Source organism: Pipistrellus hanaki, assembly GCF_964339955.1.
Source record: "Pipistrellus hanaki genome assembly, chromosome: 1".
NCBI lineage: Eukaryota > Metazoa > Chordata > Mammalia > Chiroptera > Vespertilionidae > Pipistrellus > Pipistrellus hanaki.
The window spans coordinates 67,448,325-67,473,070 of record NC_140503.1 but is presented as its reverse complement, the minus strand read 5'-3'; the positions used below and the strand labels follow the sequence as shown (position 1 = coordinate 67,473,070).

At 37.3% G+C, this 24,746-nt stretch overlaps 1 protein-coding gene across 1 annotated transcript in view; it reads right to left on the bottom strand.

Moving 5' to 3' along the window:
- AQR (aquarius intron-binding spliceosomal factor) overlaps positions 1–24,746 on the bottom strand; it is a 94,162-nt gene that overhangs the window by 24,848 nt on the left and 44,568 nt on the right. The window contains exons 16-25 of the mRNA XM_084895360.1: positions 23,138–23,279; positions 20,170–20,348; positions 16,649–16,816; positions 15,114–15,283; positions 9,912–10,153; positions 7,915–8,061; positions 7,113–7,182; positions 4,790–4,900; positions 1,989–2,098; positions 83–218 (exon numbers count right to left, since the gene is read on the bottom strand). Coding sequence (XP_084751486.1) covers positions 83–218; positions 1,989–2,098; positions 4,790–4,900; positions 7,113–7,182; positions 7,915–8,061; positions 9,912–10,153; positions 15,114–15,283; positions 16,649–16,816; positions 20,170–20,348; positions 23,138–23,279 — 1,475 coding nt within the window. The remainder of the gene's footprint in view (positions 1–82; positions 219–1,988; positions 2,099–4,789; positions 4,901–7,112; positions 7,183–7,914; positions 8,062–9,911; positions 10,154–15,113; positions 15,284–16,648; positions 16,817–20,169; positions 20,349–23,137; positions 23,280–24,746) is intronic.

Genomic DNA, 24,746 nt, shown 5'->3' with positions numbered 1-24,746 from the left:
TATATTTAAAACAAAAATCCATTTCAGTTTCCAACTGAAGAGCATAAAGTGAAGTATGATTTAAAAACTCTTAACTTCCTACCTGGTATAAGAAGAAATAGCCTGCTGTTTCACAAGTATATGAAGCATCCCCTGGAACTCCTAGGCTTTTTTGCAATCGTTTGACTTCTTCTAAAAGTTCTATTCTTCGAGCTAGGACATAATTAACTCTTCCATACCTAGAAATCACAATTAAGCAAAAGGACACAATTATGTAATGAAGAGATTTGAAAGGAAATTGTCAACAAAATATTCAAGGAAAATCATATCAGAAACTATAAATAGCCAAATTAAAAAATAAAACAAAACAGAAAACATAGTTTATATTTTACTATAAGTAGTAGTTCTTGGATCATTTCACACCAAAGTTACTTAAAGTGCACCCTATGGATCAGTGCATACCTACAAATGTGTTAGTGGTCTGTGAGGAAGAAAAAATCAAAGACATCACTAAACACACCATTTAAGTTCAGCTATCAATTTTTGTTTTCCAGGACAAGTTCTTCACAAAGAAGCAAATAGTACAGTGCATTCTAGTACTAGTTCATCTCATCAGACCAAGAACATACAGTTTACCCACTGACTGCTTTGAATAGCACTGTTTTATACCATCACAAATGTAGATTTGTTCTAAAGGCCTTGAAAGGTAATGTATTTTTCATTCTGTCATCCCAGCATGCGGTTTGGCACCTGAACCTAGTAGGTTCACATTTGCTGAATATGTAAGAAACCTAAAATTTGGACAGTATATATAACGTTTGGAAAGAGATATATAGTTAACAAAAAAGTAGTGGCACCAGAATTGCATTCCAAAGGTTATATACATACTCTTTCCACTAAAACAAAATGCCTCCATGACCTTTTACTAATAGAAGAGATCACAACTGTTTTTAAACATTGAAGTTCTCATGTTTAAAGATTTGACAAAGGAAGAAGTCATGTCCCTGCCGCTCCAGAGTTCAGTTGACCTCTGAGGCAGCAAGCGATGATCAAGAATACAAAAGGGATAAGGCATGGTCTATGTTTTTAAGAATTTTCCAACTTAGAAGGTATCAACATCATAGCAGGTAATTTTTTTTTTTCTATGTGCTTATCTATAGTTTAAAATGTTTCCTACAATGAACACTTTGGTAATGAGGAAAAAAAAAGGGGGGGGGGGAATGCTTATAAAGACTTTGTAATAAAATGCCAAATTTTGTAATATAATGTTAAATTTAAAAAGCAATATATAATAGAATCCAATGTGGATGGCTGCAAAGGGCTGAGGCACAGCTGCGATCCCTGATCCCCTGATCCGCCAGGTTGCCTCCCACAGAGAGAGGCCAGACTGTAGCTTAGGCCGGGGGCTGAAACAGAGGTGGTTAGGGACGATCAGGTCAGTAGGGGAGCAAGTTAGGGGCGATCAGGCAGGCATGGGGGCAAGTTAGGGTCTGATCAGGCCAGCAGGGGGGCAAGGTAGGAGTGATCAGGTCCGCAGGGGGGCAAGGTAGGGGTGATCAGGCCGGCAGGGAGGCAAGTTAGGGGCAATCATGCTGGCTGGGGGGGTAAGTTAGGGTCAATCAGGCTGGCAGAGAGGCAAGGCAGCGGTGATCAGGATGGCAGGCAGAGGCAGTAAGGGGCGATCAGGCAGGCAGGCAGGTGAATGGTTAGGAGCAAGCAGTCCCAGATTGCGAGAGGAGTCCCGGATTGGAGAGGTGCAGGCTGGGCTAAAGGACACAACCCTGTGCACAAATTTTGTGCACTGGGCCTGTAGTATTAAACATAAAGCCCAGCTAAACTTGCATTAAGAGCCTGAAATAATATTTACAACTCCAGAGCTTACAATGCCATTAATCTTCAACTGCATTTCATTAAATGAATCAACTTCCCAATTAATGCTTTAGACATACAACAAGGAGAATGTTAGATTCTTTTGTATACTATTTCAAAATTCATCCCCATGTGCTCACCTGCTGAAATCTTTCTCTGTCTCCAGCTCTTCTTCTCCATGACCAAGACGCAGGAGGTGGCGCTCATCAATGTCTAAAGCCATGATTTTCTCAAACAACTGGTTCAGGGCCTGGAGAATAAAACCAGAAGGTGATGGTGAGTTTTAAAGAATCAGCACTCCCTTAAAAGTAACAACCAATATTTAGGAGGGCAGAAGAGAAGCATTGCTCAGTCAGATATGAATCAAATCAAAACAAAAAAGGAAACATCTTATATTTTTGTCCATTTACAGTTACTGAATTCTGATATTTCTGCCTATTTATCCTAGGCCAAATAAATAACCATAAAAAAATCATCTAACCATTAAATCTCTGCTTTTAACTTATGAAAAGAAAAAAGGTTTGGGCTCAGTTTCTATTTTTCCCAAATAATAACAATTACTAAAATGATGAATAACCACACTGTTATTTCACTCAATGAAATTTCCATGGATTGCAGAGAACTGGGAAGTTTTTTTGGTTGGAGAAGGTCTCTTAGGAGATGAGTGTTTAGGGAGAATGCACTGAGAGGACCACAGTGTGAAAAGTAAAGTGCATCATTCGAATCTTGGACTGAAAGTCTAAAGATCTCAATGCAACAATGAGCACTCATTTACAGCAAACTCTTCTGATGAAAGCCACTCCTTTCTACCTATTCAATGTTCTTATTTAGGGTCCCCTAGTATTTATTATCTGCACTTATGCAGTTACAAGGCTTTTCAGAATGAGAAAAGGTTCATAGTATGGGAAGATACACTAATAAAACATCATTTAAAAATTAGCCCTCACTCAAACATTTCTCTCAATTTACCATCAGTATAACCCTGCCTGCCCATCAAGTGATCATCCAATCTCATCAACTTCCAAGTTATATAAGATAAATATAAACATCCTTTGCTATCAAAATTCTACCAATTAGAAATTAAAGCGATACACATAATTTTTAGAAAAATTCCCTACTACCCAAAAATCTTAATATTTTTCAGCCAAAAGTTGGAGGCCCAACTGATCAGACCACATCATATTATTCACTATCCAACCTTTTGCTATCTAAGTTCAGGAATAACATAGATTTAGGTGGCAAAAATACTCCCAGTGAAATCTCAGAAAAACCTGCAAGTTTTCATTGTGAATTAGAGTGATGTTGGAGAATTGCTTGAATTATATATGCACATAGAGATCGCGCAAAAAAAATAGTTGTGAAAAATTTAACAATTTGATAGAGATCAATAAGGATGATTTGATGAACTAAAGATCAAAAAAAGCCCTTAGGAAACAATAAGTCTGAATATTTTTGTAAAATAATCCTCTCTATAACTGTGTTATTCAAGTCAATCATTAATAGAGGATACCACAGACAGTTATTATCAAGTTATGACAAGATTTATTTAAAAATACATGAATAGCCCAGCCAGTGTGACTCAGTGATTGAGCATCAACCCATGCACTAAGAGGTCACTGGTTCGATTCCCAGTCTGGGCACATGCCTGGGTGGAGGCTCAATCCCCAGTCGGGGGCATGCAGGAGGCAGCTGATAGATGTTTCTCTCTCATCGATGTTTCAATCTCTTCCTCTCCCTTTCTCTCTAAAATCAATTAAAAAATACTATTATTCGTATTATTCTTTATTCACTCTAAGAATTTTTAAATAGAAAAATTATCACAGACTAAATATTACTGAATAGAAGAAAAGTAAATCTACACGTGTTTTGTTTTCTGTTTCTTATCAAAGTAAAGTCTCAATCAACCCTCTTCATGGCACAATTTTAGTACATCATGCCACCATTTCTAAAAGCATGATATGAACAAACATAATAGTATTGTATTTTTAAAACCTGTTAATTAAAAGTTGATGAAAAACAGAATAAATGATGTTAACATTCTAAAAACCAATACTTCTTTGTAGACCAAATCTTTGCAGAACTGGTCAACTCAAGTCAGCATTATTATGTATTCAGAGAAAATAAATACATTCAGAGGTTCAGACTACCATGCAAGTTTCATAACATGCTGAACGTTCTGAAAGCTGCCTTTCACATTCTATATGAGAACTAATAAATGTTACTTGTTTTTCTTCTTTCTATGAGTGACAGCTATCACATCACACAGGTAGACATAAAAATAATTTTTCAACCATTATTTACAAAAAAGGAATTTGTTTTTTTTTTGCTTCAGCTGTTTATAAAGCCTTATATATTAAACCTGCAACCTAAAATAGTCCTTCCAGGTATACTTCCATTATATTCATATGTATACTTCATAAAGATTTAAAGTTCAATCCAGTAATACAGTTTAGACTCAGTCTTTTAGGAATATTTGTCCTATTAGCAGGAAAAATGCTATTAATGCTTCAAAGTAAAAGCTCTAGCTCAGCACATAAGATGGGGGAAGCAATTTAATCCAAATATTTGATTACATATCTAAATATTCTGCTTAGCTTTGCCATAATTTGACACCCCCTCAATTAGAAAAGGTTGTTTTTATATTTTATTCAATACAATCTAGTCCTTACCAGTGATAACCTAAGAATAACTCAGTAACAAACACTATACTCATTAGCCTTTCCCAGTATTCCTGGTATTCTGTTTACCAAAGTAGAAATCTCCATTGTGCTTCCATGCATTCCTGCTCCTTCTTTATTTACCTCCCCTAGGTCCACTCTATACATTTGTGTGTGTGTGTGTGTGTGTGTGTTTGCGCGTGCACGCGCACTCGTGCTCTCTCCCTTTTTCCCTCCACCCCTCATTCCTCTCCTCCCCAACCCTTCCTCTCTTTCTCTCTTACCTGATTGGAATGAGTAACAATAAGAGTTCTCTGCTCTGGAAAATTGTGGTATATATTGGATATGATCTGAACTGCCACATCTGTTTTTCCTGTACCCGGTGGGCCCACAACCTAAAAAGGAGATAAACATAGCAAACTACTAAATGAAAATTCTAAAACTGAAAGATAAAATGTTTAAAAATTCCCTGGATGAGTTTAATAGCTTAACGGACAGGATAAAGTCCATGAACTTCCAGACGGATCAATAGAAGTCACCTAATCTAAATAACAAACAGGAAAGAAGGGGTAAAACAAGTCATAGCCAGAGCCTCATGAATCTGTAATATTAAAAGGTCTAACATTCATATCACTGAAGTCCTAAAGAAAAAGGAAAACTATATACAGTACAGAAAATGTATTTGAAGTAATAATGTCTGAAAATTCCCCAAATTGGCAAAAGACATAAAAATCTACAGTATCAAGCTCAGCAAACCCCAAACAGAATAATCCCAAAGAAATCTATGCCCAGATACACTATAATTTAATGTTTAAAAATTAAAGACAAATTATTAAAAGCAACTAGAAAAAAATGATACATTATAGAGCAAAAGGATGTTTCAAATAACTATGTATTTCTTATCAGAAACAATGGAAGCCAGAGGATGTAGAATAACATTTTTAAAGTGCTGTCAAAGTAGAATTCTATATCCAGTGAAAATATCTTTAACGAATGAAGGTGAATTAGAGACATTCTCATGTGACGAAACCAACGATAATTCATTGCTACCAGGTCTGCTCTTAAAAGTGGTGAAAGAATTTCTTCAGAAAGAAAGGAAATGATACTAGAGGAAACTTGAGATAAAGGATTGAGAAGATTGTGAAGCATTAAGTATGTATGTTGTAATTCTCTAGAGCAGCCATTAAGAAAAATTATACAAAATATAATAAATGAACAAAATAAATCAACAAAAACATGGAACTAAAAACTACACAAATAACGCATAAGAATGCAGGAAAGGAAAAACAGCAACACAAAACAAAGGGAACAAGCATAAATAATAAAATGATAGAACACATCAGTAAATACATTACCTGGGGTCTAAACACACCAATTAAAAGACAGAGACTGCCAGAATTCATAGAACAACATGCCCCAATTATATACTGTCTACAAGAAACTCACTTCTGCCCTAACTGGTTTGGCTCAGTGGATAGAGCATTGGCCTGCAGACTAAAGGGTCCCAGGTTTGATTCTGGTCAACAGCATGTACCTTGGTTGCGGGCACATCCCCAGTAGGAGGCAGCTGATTGATGTTTCTCTCTCATCAATGTTTCTAACTCTCTATCCCTCTCCCTTCCTCTCTGTAAAAAATCAATAAAAAATAAATAATAATAATAATAATAATATATATGAAGAAACTCACTTCCAATACATTAGTAGTTTAGAAGTAAAATGATGGGAAAAGATGTATCACATAAACACTATTCAAAGGAAAGATGCAGTGACTACATTAATATCAAAGTAGACTTTTAAGCAAAGAAATTCACCAGTGATGAAGACAAACATCACTTCGCCAAGAAGATGTAACAATGTATGTACACAGATCATAAAGCTGTAAAACTTGTAAACCAAAAACTGTCAGAACTAAAAAGGAGAAACAGATACTTCAATTCTCTTCTCTCAGTAATCAAATGATATTAAGTGGAATATAAGCAAGGATTGAGAAGTACTAAACAGTACTATAACCGAATTAATCTGATTGGCATACATAGGATACTTCTCCACCCTCAAACAACAGAATACACATTCTTCTCAAGCTCGTATGGAATATTCTCCAAGATAGATCATATCCTGGGTCACAAAACAAACCTTAACAAAATAAAAAAACTAAAAAATTGGAATAATATAAAGTATGTCCTCTGACCATAATGGATTTAGATTGGAAATCAGTAACTGGAAGATAATAGAAAATCTCCCAAAACTTGGAAATTAAACACATGTCTAAATCAGTTGTCAGTAGACCTTTCTGTTAAGGGCTAGCAAGTTAACATTTAGGCTTTGTGACCCAGATTATCTCTGCTGTAAGCATTTAACCTCTGCAAATGTAACACAAAAGTGGCCACAGGCAACACATAAACAAATGAGCATAGTGGTAGTTTAATAAAACTTTATTTACGAACACTGAAATGAGTAGCAAGATCTCCATATGCATAAGATGTCACAAGCATTTAGAAACATTTATTTCATTTTGGCTTTTGTGCTTCAAATAGAACACACTATAAAAATCTGATGCTCACTTCTGGTCTGAGTCCATGTGAAAACGTGTAACAATAATGCTCTTACCATAGTTAGCCCAGGCTGCATTCCAGCACGGATGGCCTCTATCTGTGTATGCGTGAACTGAATTGTATTACTATAAATTAGAGAGATAAAAAGTTGGTTGAAAACACAGAGGAATGACATTCAGTAAAAATGTAGACAACAGTGACCAGAGTTCTAAACATCTGCTCTGCATCTGTTCCTGTTCTCCCAGTCTCTTCTCCTCCTCAGGCTGGCCCTATGTGTATGTATGGTAAAATTACATAATAAGAAATCTGCCCTCTTCACTACATTTAAGTGTGCAGTACAGCACTGTTAACTCTGAGCCAATGTGATACAGCAGGTCTCTAGAACTCACATCTTACATGACTTAATCTCTTCTGAATGACTCTCGGCACCCCTGCCCTTCCACAGACCAATTAAAACTGAATGAAACTTGTGGACAGAGAAGACTAGTTATTTTTCAATATATGTAGCCCATCCCAGACCTCATCTGAAGTGTCCAAGCTGCCACTGTATTAGTTATGGCACATATGCAATGAGCAGCTGTTACAAATAACACATGGTCATAAAGTAAGAACCCTGTGCTGAAGTTAAGGTATCTCTCTAACGTTCATTCTCATAGTACCTGAAAATGTTTCTTTCTGAAATATGACTACAGAATGGCCAAAAATGTCTGAGCTATTCAGCCAATTGATAGACTAGAAGGAAAGGATATAGCAACAGAATTTCTAAATAATCAGAGAATTTAAAAAAAAAATTACAAATCCATTTGAAATAGCAAACTATTATTAATTACTATAATTAGCCCAGATAATAAAATTACCGCTTGGGTTGGTTGTAAGGGTAAGGACCCCGATTAGGAATAACATGAGGTTCAACAATTAAGGTCTTGGCCTCTTCACTGTCTTCATCTTCCCCATCCACGTCTTTCCTTTTCTTCCCTTTTCCACTTCTTACTGGAAAAGTTATCCTACAAGACCAAACTTCTGTTCAGCTTTACAATTAACAATGTTTATCATTGTGCATACATTGTGTAAAGAATAATCAGATCAGTAAGAAACATTAGAATCGCACTATCTGTACATAAATTTTGAAGAAAAGCAGAATTAAAAGCACTAAAATATGTTAAGGGTGTTCAGATTAGAAAAAGTCATTCAATTAAGGGAAAATAAACAAAGAAACATATGCTTAAGTCACATTTAAGGTGTTGTAAAGTGCTATACACTTTGTCCTTGATTTAATTAGAAAAGGCTTCCTGGCATCTAAGATGAGTTTCGAAGAATTCAGACATGTAGGCATGGGAGGGAAGACACTCCAGGAAGAAAGAAGCACCAGTATCTTTGCTGGAGTGCAGGGCACAATTTAACCCTTTGCACTCCGCTGTCCCCTCTCAGGGGACATCGGAATTCTAGCATATCACTCGGATGTCCCCTTTCAGGGGACATTGCAGTTTATTAGTGATTACGGGGAATTGAGTTATTTCAACGCACTCTGCCGCAAAGTAGCGTCGAGTAGCTGGTAGCCAATGTCCAGAATGGTTCGGAGTGCAAAGGGTTAAAGCTAGAAAGAAAGGCAGGAGCCTCCTTATGGCACCTTTGGAATACCAAGCCTTTAAGGCAGAAGTTATTAGTCCGGGGTCAGAGATACCCCAAGAGGCAACTCCCCACAGGTACCTGGGGAAGTGAATGAAACACCTAAAGTTAAAATAAAACGTTAATTCTCTGTGTACACTTTTTCCAGTCTTTCTTCCCATTCTGAAAGCAGAGATAATACCCACCCCCCCAAGTACTAAGAAACAAAGAGGCTAAGAGGTTAGCCCTTATTGTGATAAGCAACAGGACAACTCAGTTTCTTAGGGAGCGTAATGACTCTAGCAGTAAAGCATGTGATAGGTTCAGTGAGGAGACAAAGGCAGGAAAGATGCTGCCACCAAAGACCGAAGTGTTTAGGGCCTAGAGAGGCTGTGGTCAGGAGTGACATAAAACTGTATCCTTAAAGCAGAGTCTATAAGGCATAGCAGGAGTTAGAGGAGTAAAAAAATTCAAAAATAATGCCAAGATTTCAAGGCAGGGTAACTAGAAAAATGATTTTGCCATTAATAGGATTTCGAAAGTATAGAGGAAGACTACAGTTAAGTAGGTGTTATAAGGATGCATGTTTTTAATATGCAGAATTATTATATTTATATTTAACTGAAATTATATGTTGTAATTTCCAACAGAGAAAGCAGGCGCTTTCCTACCACCCAAGGTACACAGAGTGTTTTGTCACTGCCTGCCTGATAGAACTCAGGGAAGAGCAGTCGGTGCTTCAGGTACTTTGTCCTATTTCTACTCAAATTTTAAAACCAAAACTCCTTGAACATTAAATATAACTATATTGCAAATATTTACAACTTGTGAAAGCAAGCAAGGTTAAAAATAAAAGAATTTAAAAAACAAAACAAAGTTCAAAATCACGTGGCTATGTGTATTAATTAGCAAGTATACGAGACTATACACACATATATTTTCAATGCAATGCTATAAATATATTTATGTAGTACTCTTCAGATAAGCATTTACTGATCCCTTATAACACACAAAGCTATTCTGACTGTGGTCTCAAAATAACTACTACACAAATAATTAGAACTAGAGTCAAATAAAATAAATTCACCCCAGTGAGTATATGGTGAAGGTAGAGATTGCACAAACAAGATCCAAACTCGGTGCTGAAAACTTGGCATTTTTGAAAATGTGCATTTCAGTTTAGCTGCAGTCCTAATGGCCCAACTGGACTGGCCGCAGAAAGCCTGAAGGAGGACAGTTTGGACTTTACCTGAAAGGGGGTATCTGTAGAGCTGGGTCATCCACAGTTACTTTAACATTGTGACCAGGGAAGCTGGCTTTCAAATGCTCAATGGAGAGAAATGTGTCATTGAAATCCAGGGTGGCAATCTGATTGGGCATTTTTGAATAATGTGCACTGCTTGGATCCCCGTAACCTAAAATGATGTCATGCAGCCAGGCAGGTACCACACAGTCAGTGTTCATCAGGTTCCGAATAGTCTCCAGCACAGCCTGCCAGTAAAGAACAGAAGACCGTATCAAGAAGACATCCCAAACATGTGCACTTGAGTGGAATGCAGAGCTGGCTGCACTAATCCAAAATTCCCGACTGTTTCATGGCAAGAATCTATTTTTTGCTGACAGGTGCTTGGCTAGACTGAATCAACAGCTATATTTTAAGCTGATGCCATACACTGAGTTAAACAAAAGACCAAACTTAGCAAGAACAGTTTATCCATTAGGAGTTCATTTAGACAGAATGTCATAAATGAACCAGACTTACTTCTGTAGGGTAGGATGAAAATCCAACTGGGTCTATCCAACAGCAAGAAAACAATATTAAACAAACCCTTAAAGAACATACTTCTTCTTAGAAACTTCTGGAGTTTTCTTTCCTTTATAATCCTTAATTCCTCAATGCTAGGAACACACACAACCAAAAGCATGCCTCAACTGTGAGACAAATATTAAAATTGGCATTGTTCAAAATAAGAAATGAAAAATAAAGTGAGAGTGATAAAAAAAAAAAAGTCAAATAAAATTTCAGGTTGAAAGAATCAAGACTACAATAAAAGTTCATTACAGTAGTTAATATATACATTGTCCAAAGTAATTCCTGAAAGCCAAAGCAAACTCTTAGTCTTTCCAATAATTATTCCAAAAAAGTGATCTGTTCCACATATGTAATTCAGAAGGCTTGGGTACTAATGTCAAAGACTAAAATAACAAAACCAGCCATTCTTACATTACAAATGCTATACAATCCAACAGGATAACAAAATAACAGGCAGTGCATGTAAGTCACGTTTTTACCACATTGCTTTGTTTTATTTTCTTGCACTTATCCTACTTGATATTCTGTTATTCATGTACTTGATTACGTATTTACCATTTGTCTAATCATCACTAGAATATAATTCCATGAGAGCAAGGATGTAGAACAGTTTCAAGATGGGATAAATAGGCCGAAACCGGTTTGGCTCAGTGGTAGAGCATCAGTCTGCAGACTGAAAGGTCCCAGGTTCGATTCCGGTCAGGGGCATGTACGTTGGTTGCGGGCACATCCCCGGTAGGGGTGTGCAAGAGGCAGCTGGTCGGTGTTTCTCTCTCATCGATGTTTCTAGCTCTCTATCTCTCTCCCTTCCTCTCTGTAAAAAAAATCAATAAAAATATATTTTTTAAAAAAAGATGGGATAAATGAACAGATAAATGAGTATGTTCACTTGATGAATAAGACTGGGTAGTTTCAAAGGTAATTATGATTCTAGTAGGGAGATAAAATATGTCATTAACGATGATACAAAGCAGCAGAACATGGCAAGGAGTAAAGTATACTACAAAATATACCAGGAGCCAATTTGAGCGAGGTGAGACTTCTGACATTAGAAAAGGTTTCAAGGAGGAAAAGTGGCATTTCAATTTAGCTCAAGTAAAGGATTTGTGAAAAAGCTTTGACTTATGTCATCATTAACATAGTCACAGAAATGTTTTGAGAAGCAGAGTGAAATGACCAGTGGAAGAGTACGAAGAACAGGTGACAGGTGACAGACAAGAGGAGAACAGGGGCAGAGACAAAGGAGGCTGTTTTGTGCAATTATTGAGGCAAGAAGTATCCAGATTAGGACAGGCTGGACAAACAGGAAAAGAAAGGAAATAAACAAGGGCTGCTCTCCAGGTATAAAATGAAATACCGAAGATACCAAAAGAGCATTGTTCCTTTCCCAAACAGGCAGGTTTATCATCCCTCCTTTCTCTTGGACTAGAACCTAAATGCCTCTTTGAATTTCCAGGACACTTCTACCTGCATCCTCCTTACGACTTTTGGCACCTTCTAAGTTTTCATGGTAGCTATTTATCTGTATTTCTAACTTCACTTATTAGTAGTAGTCTAGGCTCCCCAAAGGGATAAACTGTGCCTCAGTCATCTCTATTAGCTCTATTAACTTAGCATAATACCAGACACAGTAGGCAGTTAAAAAATGATCAGGGGAATAAATATAAGAAACTTTTCATTTATAGTAAATTGACTGAAATCCAATTACTGAGAGAAACAAAACAGATACAGACAAAAGAGACCTGCCCTCATAAACTTGCATTCTAATGTCAGAGAAATCCTATGTAATAATAATAAATCCTATAAAATAAAGAGATAATATGCACATTAAACCTCATGCCCTCAAAAGATGGCTGCCTATGACCAAGCCAGCAGGGGGGTTAGTGAGGGATGACCAGACGACCAAACAGCAGGCTAAGTGGGGTGACCAGGCCGTCAGGGGTGGCAGTTGGGGGCAACCAGGCCTGGGGGGGCGGGGGGCAGTTGGAGATGACCAGGCCAGCAAAGGGGGTGCAGTTAAGGACAATTAAGCTGGCAGGGGGGACACTGAGGGGTGACTAGGCTGGCGGTGGGGGGGGGGGGGGGGGGGGGCGCGGCGCAGTTGGAGGTGACCAGGTCTGCAGGTGGGGCAGTTAGGGGCAACCAGGCTGGCAGAGGGGGGGGGCAGTTGGGGGCGACGAGACCAGCAGGGGGTAAAAGTTAGGAGCAACCATGCCGAAACCGGTTTGGCTAAGTGGATAGAGCGTCGGCCTGCGAAATGAAAGGTCCCGGTTTCGATTCCAGGCAAGGGCATGTACCTTGGTTGCGGACATGTCCCCGTTAGGGGGTGTGCAAGAGGCAGCTGATCGATGATTCTCTCTCATCGATGTTTCTAGCTCTCTATCCCTCTCTCTTCCTCTCTGTAAAAAATCAATAAAATATTAAAAAAAAAAAAAAAAAAAAGTTAGGAGCAACCAGGCCAACAGGGAGGGAGCAGTTGGGGGTAACCTGGCCAGCAGCAGGGGGGCAGTTACGGGCAACCAGGCCAGCAGGGGTGTCAGTTAGGGATGATCAGGCGAGCACACAGAGGCACTGAGGGTCAATTAGGCTGGGGGCGGGGGGGGGGGGGGGGAGGGGGGAGAGTTAGAGGAAACCAGGCAGCCAGGCAAGTGAGTGATTAGGAGCCAGCGGTCCAGGATTGTGAGAGAGATCATGGACTGAAGAGGGTGCAAGCTGGGCTGAAGCGATGCCCCCACCCCGTGCATGAATTTCATGCATTGGGCCTCTGGTAACAATATAAAATCATTCTAAAGTCAGTTAAATAGCATATAATTATCAGGTATAATGAAGACTGTAGGGGAAAATAAAGAGAATTGGGTAAAGAATGGTGAGAAAGGGAGATGTTACTTTAGATAAAGTTGCCAGAGAGGATTTCTCTGAGGAGGTGACATTTAAACAGAGCTGCCCATATAAAGTCAGAGAACAAGCCATGCAAATGCTTGGGGGATGACTGCCCAGGCTCAGGAAACACTGTGTGCAATGGCTTGGATTACTGAAGAACAAAAAAAAAAGGCCAGTGTGATTGACATGGAGTGAATAAGGGAAAAGTGTTAGAAAAATATGTTGGAGAGGTAGCCAGAAAACAGAGGGAAGGGGCCTCCCTGACTATGAGAACAACTTTCTACTGTGACAAAAACAAAACAAAACACGAAACAGTGTTGACTAGGGGTACCAGGTATAACCGGCATTCAGCCGCTAGGTGGAGAGTGGTCTAGGTCTTAAGCTTTAAGAAAACCTTTGGAGCAGTGATGGCCAACCACTGGTGGTCCATGAGTTCCAAAAGGTTGACGACTGCTGGTCTAAAGGGAAGAGTAGTCACAAATGGAAGCAGGAGTGTGAGAGATGAGGTATCCTGGACATGCATCGGTGGAGGGGTAAGTCAATCAGACTGACTGATGAACTGCAGGTGGAGTGTAAGACCAAAGAAATGAAGGGTATTTCCATTATTTTGTCTTCAACAAAAGGATGAGATGAGGAGTAAATTCCTTTGTATGTGAGGCTTTCTTTTTTAATAACAAGTAAAAAGGATAATCAAGTGATAATGTATAAGAAGGACTGTGCTTGGTGGAGAAAGTAAAGGCACTGTGCAAAAGCTGCTATCACCAAATGCAGAAGTGCTTAGTGTTTAAGTTTTATCAATAGTTTCAAAGAATAATTTTTTTTTAAAAATATATTTTATTGATTTTTTTACAGAGAGAAAGGGAGAGAGATAGAGAGCTAGAAACATCAATGAGAGAGAAGCATCGACCAGCTGCCTCTTGCACACTCCTTACCGGGGATGTGCCCGCAACCAATGTACATGCCCTCGACCGGAATCGAACCTGGGACCTTTCAGGTTCTACCGCTGAGCCAAACCGGTTTCGGCTCAAAGAATAATTTTTAAGACCTTCCTTTACTAAAACTCTTCTACACAAAAGTATTATGAAAATAAAACTCTCTAGTCCCCAAATCTTCCTTTTCCACTAACAAGTAAAGTATAAACACATTATATCATAGAGTAATTCAAGGCCCTAAATTTCCATACGTGTTACTTTTGATTCATAAAACAAGTCCCAGTAAACAAATAAACAAGCAGTTTTCTTCACCTCATACTGGAGCACAAACTGAATGTCTTATATTCAAAAAGCAAGGAAGGAATAACACATGAATTAACTCATATTTTAAGTTTCTAAATTCATCAAAAGACAAGAGATTTAGTTGGGACCGGTTTGGCTCAATGGATAGAGCGTCGGCTTGGGGACTGAAGAGTCCCGGGTTCGATTCCGGTCAAGGACATGTACCTTGGTTGCGGGCATATCCCCAGTAGGGGGTGTGCAAGAGGCAGCTGATCGATGACTCTCTCTCATCGATGTTTCTAACTCTCTATCTCTCTCCCTTCCTCTCTGTACAAAATCAATAAAAATATATTTAAAAAAAAAAAAAAGACAAGAGATTTAGCAAATAAATTTTCTTAAGTTTCTATATTTAATCTAAGAGAACTGCTTAGAATCAAAAAGCAGTGATGATAATTTTCTTAAGTCATTTAAACCTAGTATCTATTATTTGTCTTAAAGTTTTTCAAATTATGCAGCATTTTTGGTTTTAAAGCCCCAAAATTACCTTAAAGTTATTCTCTTTTGGTTTTCTTCTCATTATTATATTGAAAGTTTCATACACATCTTCTGCTCCATTTTGTATGGTATTAGTCATATCTTGTTGATACTGGTTTGGATCCAAAAACACCCTAAATGTCCTTGACTCTCCTCTAAGATTGGGTCTGGGTTCGGGTCCTAAACATTTGAAAAAGTTTGTTAAGTGAAATACTTTTAACAATATCTACTTTCCAAACATCAAAATAAGTTAGTATTCCTTTTCTAGAAATGAGTAAACTGTCCATACTTTACTCCAGCCATCTCCCCGAGTAGAATGCTTTCCACTCATCCATTTCAAATCTCACAAATTTCAAAAAGCTGTAAAGTTTCTCCTTTCTCAAAATTCTTACTATTTCTTCCCAGAGTAGTCATGTAATGTTTATGAGGCAATGCCAAGAATTGCAATAGACTATTACCTCAACTAAAATCGGAGCTTTGGAAGTCAAAGAAGTTGACTTTTGTCAGTCACTCAGAACTCCTACTACTGCCTTACAAATAGTAAGGCATGGCTGATCACTCTTTTCTTTCTTCCACATTCCATACATAAAATCATTAGTATGAAAGAAAGTTTCATATACTAATAGCTGAAAGCTTAGAGGCTGTTTCTTTCTTAGACCTTCAACTCTGGTTCCATCATATAGCTTTATGTTTATCCCAAGCATCCTCCATTCCCTTCTATTTTTCTTTTATTCTAGTGATAAAAGCGACCTAATTATCAGCACTTTAGCAATGTTGCAATCTTGAAATCAAAGGCAATAAAAGCTAATTGAAGTTCTAGGAGAAGTTTAATAAACAAATTATAAAATAAGCACTGGGCATGGATGCAGTTATAATTTAATAGTAAGTATCACCAAAAACATCAGAACAATGTAAGAATTTAAAAAAAAACAACAATCAGTGATAAGATAAGAACTCAAAGAGCTGACTAGCCTTGTAAGGCAACATTTCTAAATGGGGTAATGCTGGCATTCCAGGCAAGACAGTTCCTTCTACATGATAGTTCTGTTTACATGCTTAGCATCCCTGGCCCCCAACCAGAAAATACCAATAACTCACCAACTCCTACTCCTACACTAGACATCTGACAACATAAATACTACCCCACATTTCAAATTGCAGGGTAATGCTATTCCCAATTGAGAAACACTCCTTTAATGAATCAAATCAGTAAAACTTAAGAAGAAGAAATTAGACAAATATATAATTGAACAACTAACTTTAAGAGGTTTTATAAAAGCAATCTTATAAATTAATATAAAACGAAGTTTTAAATAAAGATGATTTCAAAAGATCCTGTCATTTCCAGTATCTAACAGTTTAGAAACCATATTATTTATTTCTAAAACTAAATGGTCGGTACTCTACACATGTCTTATAGGTAATCCTATATCAATTTAGTATATAAAAAAAACTAAGAGATCACCTAAGACCCAAAAAGGAAAAGAAGGCAAAGGAATCTATCATTATGTACACACGCTTTTTCAAAAGCATAGAGCACCATACCATCTTCAATGACACGTCCTTTATCATCCAACATGCCCTGGATTTCACAGCCTCGGACATAAACCAGGCCAACCTGCTCAATAAAAGGTCTCCTCCGGTCAAACTTGGTACCATACGGTTTTGTGGGACGCACAGTAATTAAAAAGCATACATCATGCTTACGAAGACCTGGTAAAACATAAAGACATTTTCATTTATCAGAATGTCATTGTTTTTAGTCTTTTGTTAGCAATTTCTTAAGCTTTGAAACAGAAATATAAAAATATATTTAAAATATGAGAGGTGGTCAAAATTATATTTGTACTGTAATACAATTATGGGCTTTCCTATAACATCTAATATTCAATGTTTCATAGTAGTAATCAAATGAAAATTCCTGTATATTAAAATCTGAACCTTTATACCATGAAGATATTACTAAATAAACCCTCCACGTCTGGCTACTGCTCCAAAACTGGATCCTCTCCTTCATTCTTATTCTTAACATTCTTAATAAGTAGCCAGAAATATGGTTAGCATATAATCCATTTCTATCATATTCAGCAGGTTCATAACATCAGTTTAACTATCCATCAGTCATTCCAACCACAGTATAAATGTATTTCAACAAAAAAGGTCAACTCAAAAATAATTCATCAAGGCACAACAGCATCATTTACAGACACACCTTAAAATATAGACAAATGTATATTGTTTCAGTTGGCAAATATGGAAAATTTTTGTAAGTGAATGTCAAGAAATAGGAGACTTGTGCCAAAGTCCATGGCTTTTCAGTTATCTGACCAAATTATAATTCAATTGGATTCCCTACTCTATTAAAGCTAGACAGGGGTAGACAGGGACATAAAATTTGATCACACAGCACATAGTATCATCCCACTTTATCTTTATTTCTTTTCTGATTTGATTTTGTTAGCCAGTAAATGGCATAAATGCAAATTTAAGCAGTCTGCTAGCTCATAACCTTGGTAACAAGACACACAATTAAATCAAACCAGCAATGTGTGTAGCTAACAGTGCTGAGACCATTCTGGTTTATTTCAATATAAACTGGGATTCAAGTGTGTTAGAAATAATAACTCGCAATTCATAATAATGACTTTATTTCTCAACAAATTCTCTACAAAGAAGCAGGAGAAGCAATGAGAACTAAAGGAACTGTTCTGTGATTTGTATTGCCTGTATGATTTCTGATCTGGACGACTCGTTAAAATGTCCAAGTTTTTGAGCCAAAGAAGTGGCCTGGAGAGGTAATTAGTCTCTACCAAAGTCGCCTTTTGGTATCAAGAAGGGATGAGTGCCCATTCCCTCCTAAGGCAGATAATTTTATTGTGGAACATTAAAGATCCACATCAAAAATACCTTTATTAAAATGAGCTCAACTACTTCTCTCCTTTCAAACATCTGCATTCATTCTATCTGTAAATGTGCCTTTTCTAGCAGAATCCGGTATTTCAATTTCCTTAATTTTGTTTCCTTAATTTTAAATGAGGGATGGAGAAGATAAGGGCCTGAAATTCACACATTCTTATAGAGACAAGAAGAATGTTTTATAGTATTTACCTTAAATTCTTCAAAACTATTCTGTATTCACTGGGATAATATTCATTACTATTTATAGAACCTCCCTCTAATTTTTTGCCTCAATTTTCTACTACGTAGGATATTCTCTTTGTGATCAATACTGGGTGTGAAGTTTGGCTCTGGCCTCCCAGAAAACACTTTGGCCGTTTATTACCTATCATAAACCCGTTTATTTTAATACCTCCTTAAGCTCAAAGGGGTAATAAGTATAAGGCCTTCTCCTGCAACTTCATGCCTTCCTCAAGATTCAGAAATAATAAAGGTGCACGTTATTCTAGATGTGTACAGCATCAGATTAGTACTCTTTTGAAGGAAAGTGAAGTTGCAAAATCTGTCACAAATGATATCCACTACAGTGGCCATTTGTCAAACAGTTGGCCAGCTTCTTTACTGGATTCCTTCAGAATTAATGTGATAAATATATCATGCAGTCCTTGTGGTTATAAACAGCTATGTCGACAGCAACAGTTTTTGAAAAGTAAACCATTAAGGGACTATCCCTTTCCTTCTGGCATGCCAAGAAGGTGAAAGGAGATAAAGCATACCAGCTACTATGTCTCACAACAAGGCAGCGAGAGCTCTCACAGACAGCTGCGAGAAAAAGATAAGTGCCAATTAAAACTCAGCTCATGCGACATTTCAGGCACAGATGTTAGCACTGCTTTAACCCCATCTTATGTAGTAACTCTCAACATATCTATCCCTAAATAAAATTAACTGTGGAACTCCCATCCCTCAAATCTTGCCTGGCAAAGAAAACAAAACAAAACAAGAATTCATTGAATATAACTGCAATTCTTATTTATTTACCGTTGAGTACATAGAATTTCACTGACTCTCTATTTGAGTTCTTCCCTTTGGTGGAAATAAACTATTATTATTTCTTTCTGAATTGTTTTGTATATCCCCCTAAAGTTCCTTTTGAGTTTGTCTAGTTTTTGATTTTATATCTTTATTTTCCATAAATGGTATGCATCCCTATTCTCTTCACTTTTTATCTTTTAAAAATATCAACTTTCTTTACTTGCTCGGACTGCGTTTCCCCTTTCTTTAGTGAACACTAATATTTTTACTTTCTATATTGATCCTACAAATTCATAAACATTACCTTACTAAATTTAAGATTTAAAATACTTTCAGCTCTGCTAACTGCAATTTTAAAAACACTTTGATATGAATACTATTTTATGCTTTTATTTAAGTACGTAGTAAGGTATTTAATCATTCCTACATGATCTTTGGTATTTTTTACTAATGATAATTATAAAGACAACTGCCATTCTTTAAATCAAATTTTAAGGATTAAACTTCATGAATTTAGAAGGGTAACATTTAATAAAAGTGCTTTACTGATTTCTAAGTGAAAGTCTATCTATAATAATAAAAGCATAATATGCAAACCAACCAAACAGCCGAACAGTGAAACAACCATCCGGACAACCACGCTGACACCCAATGGCGCCAGGCCAGCCAAGGTGGGTGCAATGTGATTGGTTGGGAGCCAGGCCGTTGCTCCCTGATCGCCCTGCAGAGGAAGGCCCAGGCCATAGACAGGCAGGCTGCAGTGGGTGGGCGGGGCCTCCCTCTGCAGGGCGCAACCAATTGCATGATCGCCCTGTGAAGGATGCCCAGGCCATCAGCCAATGTGGCGATCTATTAATCGAGGCTGCACTATCGCCCCAAAGAGGGAGGTCCAGGCTAACCAGCTGCGGTGGGTGGGTGGGGCCTCCCTCTGTGGAGGCGATTCATCATGGAGCCCCAGCCTGGTGGGCAGGGCCTACTCTTTGGGGCAACTGACTACAGGACTCCCGGACTGTGGGAGGATGCAGGCTGGGCTGAGGGACACCCCTTCCCGCTGCCCACTGCACAATTTTTGTGCGCTGGGCCTCTAGTATAATAAACTAAAAAGATAACTACTTTTTCAAATGCAAGATTACCTTCCCATTCATCTTTGATGTGATCTCTGACGTTGAGATTGATGGTGACATCCGCCCGAACTCGGGTTGGCCAGTTTTCACCTATGTTGGGTTTGGCAACCTCAACCACAGTGAAAGCCACAATGGGCTGAGCCATTCGTGCCCAGCCACCAAACACTACACCGCCATATTCAGACTGCCTAAAAAGCAAGGAAGTGCATGATTACTCAAACAAAATATAACTTTTGGACAAGTAAAACTGGTAAGAATACATGTTTAGCTAGTGTTTAAACCCTAACATAAGTAACTCTTATTTCTACACTTAAAAAAAAAAAAAAGTAAGTCTCAATATTTCGGGAGTATACAAGGTAGGATGAAAGAGGCAAACATGATCCAGAATATAGAGGAAGATCTCCCCCCCCCCAAGGTAAGTAAGTAACTCTATGTACATAATAGTTGAACTATTTTGTCAAAGAATTAAATAATCCAGCAAATTTAGTTTTATCTTATATTCTTATCCTTTTTTCTTCATAAAATAGTCTCAACTATTTAATTTTACCTTATGTACCCTAAGCTTTTCTATAAGCTGTTTCAAAAACATTATAAACAAGCTAGGATTTAAAATATTAAAAACAAGCAAACAAATAAAATATCTATGCAAATGACTTCTTTAGGGTATAATACTTAAATCATTTAAAAGATGCTACCATGGACTGGGGGGACAAATAATCAAGCTAGCAGTAATAACTAGAGCCACTAACATCCAAACTCTCATTCTTCCTTTTTATATTAGTCTAAGTAGTGCTTTAACTTTTACATTAAATAGTGTATTTGGGAAATCTGCAATATAAAAACTGTAGCAATACTCAAAAATTTAAAAGTACTGCCAAAAAAAAAGCCACAATTACACAGAAACTACACCCTAAGTAAAGGCTTTGTATCATAACAAAAATTATAGAACTTCATGACATCAAAGAGTAAAACTAATTAAAAATAAAAATTTTCCAATCCGATGACTTGGTTCATACTGGGACTGAAAGACATTACCTTGTGCCTAACCCTCTGTAATAACTTTCTATCTCTGCCCCCATTTTTTCAACTTTACTATGGTACAGGTTAGTAGCATAAAATTCATTCATTGTAAATGTACAATTCAATAATTTCATTAATTTGTAAAGCTGTGCATCCATCCCCACAAATCCAGCTTTGGAACATTTCCATCATATTAAAAAAGATTCCTCTTGTCCAGTTGCAGTTAATTCTTATTCCCACCTCTAGGCAAGCAATTTTCCCTAATTCTTTGCCCCTCCCTATAAAATCAACCTGTAACGTGAAGCATTAAGAAGTGCAGGTTCCGGCCTTTCATAAACACATCCTCTCTTACCTGTGCAATAGTTTCATCAGCCTGAAAACATGATCACTAGAACCACGTAATGCAGAAAAGTGCCGCTGCTACTTTTCTGACTTCAGGATACATTGGACATGCCCTTTTTTAGATCTTACTGTTTCTAAGTTTTCTATCATGGGCAATTAGGAATGAAAATTTAGAAAAATGTATTATCACCAGTTAACTACAAAAAGTGACATTTTCTTCTCCCCAGCAGAAAATGTAACTTAAAAAAAAAAAACCCCTTTATTAATAAACAAGAATTATAAGTGTTATTATTGCTTTATTTGGTATTTAAGTAAAATATGAGTGACCTGTATTTGATGAACTGCTAGTTATTAAATTCCTACTTGGCAAAATGGCCAAAATTAAGTCTAGAATCTGAGCATGTAAATGTAAGGTAACCATAAATTCTAAGGAAGCTTTCTGATCAAGCACTCCCAGGGCTCAAACAATGGGCAGCAATTTCAGCAAAGCTGTGGGCAGGGACCATCAGCCAGTGGGTATACAAACTTCACAGTGCTAGCCTGCCTCCTGACTCAACTGATTATTAAGACAAAAATACTTTATGTTGTGTTTTGCAGTCTCACCCAGAATAACTATTCACATAATAATTAATTAAAACATAGAACTGTGTATGAAATAAAATATGAAGGGGAAAAAATAGATCATAATCACAGTGTCCATGCAGTTCTCTATAATTAGTAAGGGGAGAAGCCTAGAAAAATACCTGAAATCAGCTCACACTCAAAATATGTTGTTTCCATAAAGAATATAGCATAATTGTGTATGTATGCATGGCGTAACTTTATGTAACAAAAATTCATTTTAGAGAATTATTTTACTTGTTTATATCGATAGTCACTTGTGATATACAATTCGTCTCCATCAATTTCACACTTAGAATGGAATAGTGACCAAGGGCAATTACCCAAGTCAGTCATGTCTAAAAAGCAAAACTAACCTTCACAAATATAATGTAGAGCTGCCTGTAATAAGTAGAATGAAAATCTTTTCTTAGCTAAAGGAATGAGTTAGCAGGTGGGAAGCTGAGTCCAAGCAAAAGAGTTTCTCAAATAACAAGACCTACTCAACTGGCCCAAAGAGTAAATGCTGATGATTTAGTCTCTTCAAGGCAATCAATGGCTTGGAGGCCCAGGGAAGACTTTCCAATATTCCCCTCTGTGCGATGTTCAGCCACACTCTCACCTTCCACCTTCTACCATAGGCTGACTGAGACTAGTGGTGCCAGGACTAAACTATCCTGCCTTTGTACAGGCCTACTGGCCAGCCCATACCCTTTCCTCTTCTACTAGTGCCCTACCTACTCCTCTCTACATTTCTCTCTTTCCCTGCCCCACCCCCTCCCAAGGATAATGACCTCTCTTCCCTTATCCCCAGTCCCATCCCACATACCAAGATTTTATATTTTGGCACTTTTGATATACATTCACATTAAAGAATTTCTCAAAGAGTATCTCCTGTTTTGGAAGGCATCTTGGTGCCAGGTATATTATTTCTAAATACATTATGAGCTTTCTGACAGAAGTATGTCAGTCACTGCTTGCATCGCTTCATTCCAAGTGGAACCAATTAACTCACCAAGGCTTCATTCTGCTGACACTGTCCTCGATGTCCTGCCTAATTTCATATGTTGATTCTAAGCGGAAGAGATTGAAGTTCCTTAGGAGGTAATCATGAAGAGTCAAAAACTGCAAATTCAGCTTGGGAAGAGCAAGACAACCTGAAAAGAATATAACAACCATATTTGAATTATTTTTTTAATCAGATATCTGCTTTCTCTATAAAAAAGGCATCACAAATTTGGTAAGAATCTAATTTAATGTCTAAAATATAGCATATTTAATAAGATCTTATTTCTACTTCCACACATAAGTGAAGCCAAGTTAACAAATGCTATATATTAAGAATTGAAAATAAAAGATGAATTTTACCCCTAGTTGGTTTGGCTCAGAGGATAGAATGTTGGCCTGTGGACTGAAGAGTCCTGGGTTAAATTCCAGTCAAGGGTACATGCCTGGGTTGCAGGCTTGATCCCTAGTAGGGGACATGCAGGAGGCAGCCGATCAATGATTCTCTCTCATCATTGATGTTTCTATCTCTCTCTCCCTCTCCCTTCCTCTCTAAAATCAATAAAAATATATTTTTTAAATGAATTTAATTAATACATGTAATCTGCATATCAATGATTCATATCCGAATAGCCCTTCTAACTAACTAGTATCTGAAGATACTTGAATACAGTCTTGAGTAGTTTAAAAATTCTTCCTTAATCACCTAATTTACACTTGGCAAATCTTAAAATAATGCTACCATAAAATTAGTCCCAGACAAAATTACCAAGAAGACTAAATGAGTATATGCTGAAACCGGTTTGGCTCAGTGAATAGTGTCAGCCTGTGGACCAAAAGATCCTGGGTTCGATTCCGGTGGTCAAGGGCATGTACCATGGTTGCGGGTACATCCCCAGTAGGGGGTGTGCAAGAGGCAGCTGATCAATGATTCTCTCTCATCAGTGTTTCTAACTCTCTATCCCTCTCTCTTCCTCTCTGTAAAAAATCAATAAAATGTATTTTTTTTAATTATTAAAAAAAAAAAAGTTGTATAAATCTATCTCCAATGATCACCACTCTGCTCTTCTGAACCTTTGCCTTCTTGCTGGACTTTAAGGGTAAGGCCTAGATTGTACATTATCCCTCAAGGTACTTCCCTTCTCTGACTGTATTAATAAACAATATTCTTTCCATTATCCTCACTTACCAGTACTTCCCCTGGATAATAAATGACCAAGCACTCAGCAACAATATCAAAAGTTTAAAAGAAAAAGAACCTAAAACGTATTTTACTGGCAAATCATATTTTCATCATCCCTATCTATCCTTACCAAAGCAATAACACTTAAAAGCAAGAAACATTGATGTATAAAAATTTCATATTGTTTATGTTAGTAAACTCTGACTTGAAATCTAATTCAACTGCTTTCAGGTCAGAGGCTGAGAGAAAGCATCTCCTTCAACAACATACTTTTATTAAAAAGAAAAGACAATTAAAATGTCACCATTTTACAATGATCACCAAATTAACAAATTTAGCTATTAAGCAGCAATGGCTACTAATATGACAAAAAGAGAGACAATCAGACATTTATGCCTCCCAATGAAAATAAACACACCAACACCAAGAATCTTGC